The sequence below is a fragment of the Engraulis encrasicolus genome, chromosome 4 (genome assembly GCF_034702125.1).
Source record: "Engraulis encrasicolus isolate BLACKSEA-1 chromosome 4, IST_EnEncr_1.0, whole genome shotgun sequence".
Lineage (NCBI taxonomy): Eukaryota > Metazoa > Chordata > Actinopteri > Clupeiformes > Engraulidae > Engraulis > Engraulis encrasicolus.
Window position 1 is genome coordinate 52,891,787 of NC_085860.1, and position 7,500 is coordinate 52,899,286.

General features: G+C 46.3%; 1 protein-coding gene across 1 annotated transcript in view; it reads left to right on the plus strand.

Moving 5' to 3' along the window:
- The window catches only part of tln2b (talin 2b), a 351,125-nt gene that overhangs the window by 284,191 nt on the left and 59,434 nt on the right, over nt 1-7,500 (plus strand). Inside the window, exons 41-44 of the mRNA XM_063197707.1 lie at nt 1,567-1,668; nt 2,788-2,958; nt 3,839-3,985; nt 7,241-7,342. Coding sequence (XP_063053777.1) covers nt 1,567-1,668; nt 2,788-2,958; nt 3,839-3,985; nt 7,241-7,342 — 522 coding nt within the window. The remainder of the gene's footprint in view (nt 1-1,566; nt 1,669-2,787; nt 2,959-3,838; nt 3,986-7,240; nt 7,343-7,500) is intronic.

Consider the following 7,500-nt stretch of genomic DNA (forward strand, 5'->3'; position numbering starts at 1 on the left):
GGTGTGGAGGCTGGAGGAAGGGAAGAGAGAGAGAGGAGGAGAGGGCTGGAGGAAGGGAAGAGAGCGAGAGGGGGAGAGGAGGAGAGGGATGTTTGGAGATGAGAGGGCTGGAGGAAGGAAAGAGAGAGAGAGGAGGAGAGGGGTGTTTGGAGGTGTGTGTGTGTGGGGGGGGTGTGCCTACTGTCCAATAAGAGCCTGGAGGAAGATCCAGAGGAGTGTGCGTTCAATTCCAGCCGAGGCCTAGTGTTTGCCATTGCATGGAACTTTGGAAAATGGACACTACAGAGCAAGTGGAGGAAAGGGCTTAGAGAGGGAGAGTTATCGGGAAGTTGAGTAGGGCAGAAAGGAGATAATTGACGCTCTATGGGAGTCTGATATCTCCGCAGATATGACGGCTCTTTGGCGATGAGAGGTGATGGACGAAGGGGTGTAGAGGGTGTAAGGTTGTTTGTGGGGAAAGAGGTGCTTCAGTTGTGTGAGAGGTAGGGCTGTAACGATGTTGTATCGAACCGAGAAATCGTGATACACAGAGTCAGTATCGTGATACACCTTTTTAACGTTCTCATACCCATCAGCCCAGAAAACAACCACATGATATGAAGTGATAGTGCTTCCAAGCATCATCGTTGTTATATAGAAACTTTTTTCAAGTATAAGTAGCCTCTTGTAACTTATTCTACCTATAAACTATCATAGATTTTATTTATAAAGTTTGTAATGTTGGCAAATGTGAAATCGTGGGGTGTATCGAACCGTAGGTCATGAATCGTGATACAAACCAAATCGTGAGTTCAGTGTATCGTTTCAGCCCTAGTGAGAGGGATGATCTGCATTTATAGACTTCAAGTATTGGCAGAGGACGCGCTCAACTTCTTGGAAAACCGAAAAGCTTTTGGGTGCGAGATAAAAAGCGTCAACTTAAGGAAGAAGAAATCCGCACTCACAAACTGCGTCTCATTATTTATTTATATTACCACCATGTCCAAAAAGCAAACGCGTTTCGGCTATCAAGCCTTCATCAGTGCGTGGATAGCCAAAACGCGTTTGCTTTTTGGACATGGTGGTAATAGAAATAAATAATGAGACGCAGTTTGTGAGTGCAGATTTCGTCTGCATTTATAGACTCCATTTGTTTACAGGCTGTCATGGGAGCACTAAATAAACTATTGATGAGAAAACTGCTGCCGGAAACTCCTTGAATCCCAAATTGTCAGTGGTGCCTCCCGCACATGTGCAGAACGTAATGTGCAGGCAGCACAGACCTGTTACGGACAGCCAGCCAGGGCCGTTTGGAGTTGAGCTGTCTGCTGAGCCAGCTCTGTGCTGCCACTGATTTCTGGGCACTCTGCAGTCTGGCACTGGGCCAGAGATTTGAAACCGAGCCAAACCCCCTCTCTCACTGAAGCAGAAGTGCAAATGGACTATGATTACAAAGGATATGCAATTACAAAAAGACTTCACAGCACTAACGAGAGCGATTGGCGTTTTTATTATTTCATGTTGGAACGATAAGTGCCGGTGCCATTTCCTGTTAATTGTTTTTTTTTTAATGTTTTATCCCATCAGGCCTTGCAGGAGCAGCTGACGTCAGCGGTCCAGGAGATTGGTCACCTGATCGACCCCGTCTCCACGGCAGCCAGAGGAGAGGCCGCCCAGCTGGGCCACAAGGTCAGATATGATTGGACGTTACTTTAGGCTGCACAGTGCACATCCACAAAAAACAGACAAAGGCAGTATATAGTGTGAGAGAGTTGTCTGCACACTGAGTGTAGGCGCCAAAAATGTTATATATGAAGAGTTCAGATGCAAAACCCCCTAACTCCATTTCTGAAGACCTGCACTTCTATGTTTTTAGAGAACCCAGTTGTTGGTTTGGTTTACATTCATATACTTGATAATACATATAAATAGTTATATTACATAAATAAAATTAAAAAATGTGCAATTTTGATAGCTTTGTATTAAATAAAAATGAATTAAGATTATTTTCTGAAAAGGCACTTAGGGGGTTTTGCATCTGAACTCTTCATATGTTATATATATATATATTTTAAATGGTTAAGTATTTTATTAGCCCATTTTAGCCTAAGCCCTTTTGGGAAAAGGTGCCCTCTCCCTATTAAAAACATCTCAGCCTCCGAAGCACATAAAATCATGAAATAAGTTGAAATTAAAAGCTAGAACTTTCATTTTGTACTTGGATGTGTTCGTTCAGCTCTAACATACCCACATTTTTAATAAAACGGCTCAAATCTCAAGAACCTGAATGCAGCGTATATGCCGCTCCAGGATACAATGAGTTAAATAATGAAGTATTTTTGCAGTTTACACCCAGTATGCAGATCACACTCACACCCACAAGGTCAGCCACCCATCATGCATCTGGCTCTGCGTACAGGAGCTGGAACTGCTCCACTAGTACTTCATGAGCCAACACGTTTTTAAATGATGATTAAAAAAAGAAACATTGTGAAAGTTATGCATATTTTAAGGGCAAATTGAGTTTAGAAAGTTACACTAATTAGGATGGTATAGATGACCTTGTGGTGCATCTTCTTTTCTCTCTATCTCTCTCTCTCACTCTCTCTCTCTCTCTCTCTCTCTCTCTCTCTCTCTCTCTCTCTCTCTCTCTCTCTTTCTCTGTCTGTCTGTCTGTCTGTCTCTCTCTCTCTCTCTCTCTCTCTCTCTCTCTCTCTCTCTCTCTTTCCAAAAATGTGCTTCCCCCACCTCTCTATCTCTCCTTCTCACATTTTTCTCTCTCCCTTCCTCCCTCCATCCCTCCTGCAGGTGACCCAGCTGGCGAACTACTTTGAGCCCCTGATCGTGGCGTCCGTGGGCGTGGCGTCCAAGCTGAATGACCACCAGCAGCAGATGAACATCCTGGACCAGACCAAGACCCTGTCCGAGTCCGCCCTGCAGATGCTCTACGCCGCCAAGGAGGGAGGCGGCAACCCCAAGGTAGGGCTGAGCAATATGTCGAATTTTGATCTTCCCTTGATAATGTATAGATCTTTTTTTTTTAAATGATCATAGACCTACTCCAAATATTTTCCCAAAAGGTATCGCTGTTTGATAGCTGGCTGCTGATGTTGCATAACCTTTTGGATGTTTTTGGGAATAAATAAAAATGTTTTTTTTTAAATGTAAACAAAAGTTGCCCCCATTAGAATAGCTCATATCTCGGAAAGGGCTGAGCCAAAAATGCGGCGTCACCGGGTACTGACAAGTCAAGGACAGCGTGAGCAATACAACAGCACATTGAAATTGGCAGGAGTTGCCCTTTAAGTCTTAATTAAAGGAGGGAGGGGGCTACCCCAAGGTTCAGCTCTCATATATACCGTACATGCCTACCTCTCTTTCTCATATTGCCACACATATTTGTGGTTGAGATTAAGATAATTGTTGCCATGTATGGTGTAAATAATCTCATCGTTTTTCCTAATGCAAGGAGGGAGTAGTAAATCCCCAGCTGGTGCATGCATATACTGTATGTGTACCTTCCAAGTCAAACCTCTTGCCACACATGATTTAGCTTTTTTTAACACATGCTTGTAGAATAATGTACGATTGAGAATGGAAATTAAGGTAAGTATGGTTTGTCATTACCTTGAATTTCTTTTAATTTAATCTACACCACCCATTGAGAGTACATAGAACACCACCACCTAGTGTTCATATTATGGCATTACTGTGAATTTCAATTCATTCAATTCGGAATTTCGTACAAGTCTGGTACTCAGCTCCTGTGTTAGAGCGATGTCATATGCCACCAATGTGCAGGTGTTCTGTCTGCATGGTGTGGAATGATTGACCTGTGGTGTTGCTTTTCGCTCCGCAGGCGGCGCATACCCACGATGCCATAGCGGAGGCAGCCCAGCTGATGAAGGAGGCGGTGGACGACATCATGGTCACCCTGAACGAGGCGGCCAGCGAAGGGGGCATGGTGGGGGGCATGGTGGAGTCCATAGCAGAGGCCATGGGCAGGGTGAGTACTGTAGGCTCTAGCCCAGCGAAGAGGCCATGAGGGGGGGGCATGGCAGAGGCCATGGGCATGGTGAGTACTGTAGGCTCTAGCCCCATGAGGTGGTGGGGGGCATGGTGGAGTCCATAGCAGAGGCCATGGGCAGGGTGAGTACTGTAGGCTCTAGCCCAGCGAAGGGGGCATGAGGGGGGGGCATGGCAGAGGCCATGGGGAGGGTGATTACTGTAGGCTCTAACCATGGGCATGGTGGGAGGCATGAGAACCGTCGGGGATGGGGGAGTCTAATGCAAAGGCCATGGGCAGGGTGACTAGGCTCTACTCCTGGGCAGCCAGCAAAGGGGGCAGTGTGAGGAGGCTCTAGCCCAGCGAAGAGGCCATGGTGGGGGGGGCATGGTGGAGGCCATGGGGAGGGTGAGTACTGTAGGCTCTAGCCCCATGAGGTGGTGGGGGGCATGGTGGAGTCCATAGCAGAGGCCATGGGCAGGGTGAGTACTGTAGGCTCTAGCCCAGCGAAGAGGCCATGGGCAGGGTGAGTACTGTAGGCTCTAGCCCAGCGAAGGGGGCATGGTGGGGGGCATGGTGGAGTCCATAGCAGAGGCCATGGGCAGGGTGACTAGGCTCTAACCCAATGGTTCTCAAAGTGTGGTCCGGGGACAACTGGTGGTCCTTGGCAGAGCTCAGGTGGTCCTTGAGGGGATTTCTACTTTTCGAAGTCAAGCTGGCAGTAGGCTATATTTGTGACTGCGAAGGGGAGTAGAGTTGCCCAGCCCGGTCTCGAACCCGGACCTTCTAGGGTAGTAAACTGGGGCTCTGAACGCTACACCAAAGAGCCAGGCTCGTTGGCATGTTAGTCAGAACACACCCACAACCCTAGTGATGGTCACTCCATCACAGTGACATTATTAAAAAGCTGAACATATAGGTGAAGTCAAATTGTCATCACAATAAAGACAGCCTTGTAATATGAGATAAGTAAGTGATTTGCATTGAAAGTAGCAGTGTCAAATTAGCAACCATCAATCGTCAATTCAGTTGACAGTTGGTCCTTTTTGGGGGGGCATAAAGTGGTCCTCGGTCTGAAATTTTTTGAGAAACACTGGTCTAGCCCTGGGCAGTGAGGCATGAGGGGGGCATAAGGACTGTCAGGCATGGTGCAGTCTAATGCAGAGGCCAAGGGGCCATAGGGGCATCAGCAGGGTGAGTAAACACTATCCAAGGGTGGTGAGGAACAGGATTGGGTGGTCTTTTGGTGTAGTCTAAAATAAGGTAAAATAAGCCACTTCTAGGTAAAATAACCCACTTGTAGTACTTTATCACCGACACTCTGCCTGCACGTCAGACAGAAGGCTTGGCTGCACAACACTGTTAGAATGATCACACAGCCACTCGTAAACTCTCCTGCTGATATCATACTCATCAACTGGCCCTCCGGTTGCTGTAAACTGGTTGACAAGCATTTAGAGCCTCTTCACGAAATCACCAGGTTGGTGAGGGCCCTCTGCTCATGTAATTAACTGGATTCTTAAAGGGGTACAATGTAGGATGACGTCGTTTGCGCTTCGGCTGACTCGGGACAGTGATTAATCCTTCAAGAGGAGCCCATTTAAAATACAAATGTTTGGCTGGGAGATTTTTTGTTTTGCTTGTTTGATTGTCTTTTTTTTAATTACCCGCTAGCCTGTTTAATCTGAAATGGCCCTCAGTGGTTAAGCATCTTTCTCCTTACTGAGGGGAAGTCTCTGCACCAATTTAGTTGGGAATGCAGATTGTATTAGAGAGAGACACTCTAAACTTACCTCAGATGCACTGCAGGCCAGTTTGGAATTCATCATCCATAACCAGAGACTAAAAGCAAAACATTACGAAGCAAGAAAGCGAAAAAAACAAAAAACAAATAGTCAGTCAGAGACTGTTGCAATACATGACATGAACCTGTACTGGGTATAATCTGAAATCAACATTTGCATCCAGAGATGTCGCAAACAAGTTAAAGCAGTAGAGAAAAACAAGCAGTAGAAAAAAAAATAGCGACGCTCATTCTTGTGCAAACAGTCAAACAGCCCTGTGCGACCAGTCCTCTTGTGTTGGGGTAATTACAAGTCAGCTCTCAGTCTCAGAGCTGGCAATGTGCTCACAGGCTTTGGCTTTAAACGGGCTCTGATTGGCTCATCAGGCCTGCTGGTAATTAAACAGGAAATGAGTCCTTTCATCTGCCACAGTTATCTCTCCTGCAGCATCTCGTGCTGTCAGAGGCCCCTAATGTGGAGAAATGGCGGCTCGCTACCATCACAGTATTTCACTATTGGCAAACAGACAACACCGCACGGACACTTGGAGTCCTAGCAATCCTCTCCTACCACCTATTGCAGCTTTTTTTTCTGGAAGGAATAGGGAATCTGAAGTGTTTGTGTGATAAAGCCTGATAAAACAATTCTGGACCCCAGCCGAGGCTCAAACAGTTGGCAAATTGAGTGCTATGCCTGGGGACCCGGGTTCGATTCCAGTTCGAGGTCAATAGAGCTTGAAAGTCCCGCCCCTTAGTTCCGCATTTCACGGGACCTAAGCTGACAATCTAACAACATGGTAGCGAGTAAATATCTTCTGATCTCAGTCATTATATGCGCTGGGCTACAAATATGCTGTTTAAGAGGCCAGATAAAGATTATTCATGCAGAAGTATCAATGTTTTGTTCTGAGGCCGTCTGCATGAAAATGTGGCTAAAAACGCCATTGAGGTCCCATGAATTCGGGGGAGGTGACGTCACTTTCAAGCTCTATTCCTGATCCTCCCCAATCTCTCTCACACTCGCTTCTTGTCACCCTCTCACACTGTCCTATCAAATACAGGCATGGAAGTAACACCATCTGATGAGTTTGTTGATATATAGTACACTGTAGACTGTGCTACACAGCTCTAGAACAACATAAAATCCATCATATCCTCTTTGAATCCCATCACTTCCTTCACTTCAATATCTGATTTCAATACAGTTTAGTGACTTTATGTATGTGTGGTGTGCTGGTGGTTTAAACGAGTTATGGTGTATTGAGTATATGTGCGCGTGCGTGTATCCTCATGTGTCATAAAAGCTCGAGTGAATTTTAAGTGAAAGTGCAAGGGTTAATTGGTGTGCCTTTATGGTGTGCCTTTATTAAATCACATCTATTCATAGAGGCATATGGACTTTAACTTCACTGGCCCTTCCCCTGCCCCTTCTCCCCACCTGCCCCTTGGTGTGCCTTTCTTTCTGTGTGCAGTTGGGCGAGGGAACTCCCCCTGAGCCGGAAGGAACCTTTGTGGACTATCAGACCACCATGGTGAAATACTCTAAAGCCATCGCCGTCACCGCACAGGAAATGGTAAGAGATGGAGCTGTGTGTGTGTCTGTGTCTGTGTCTGTGTCTGTCTGTGTGTGTCTGTGTGTGTGTGTGTGTGTGTGTGTGTGTGTGTGTGTGTCTGTGTCTGTGTCTGTGTCTGTGTCTGTGTCTGTGTCTGTGTCTGTGTCTGTGTCTGTGTC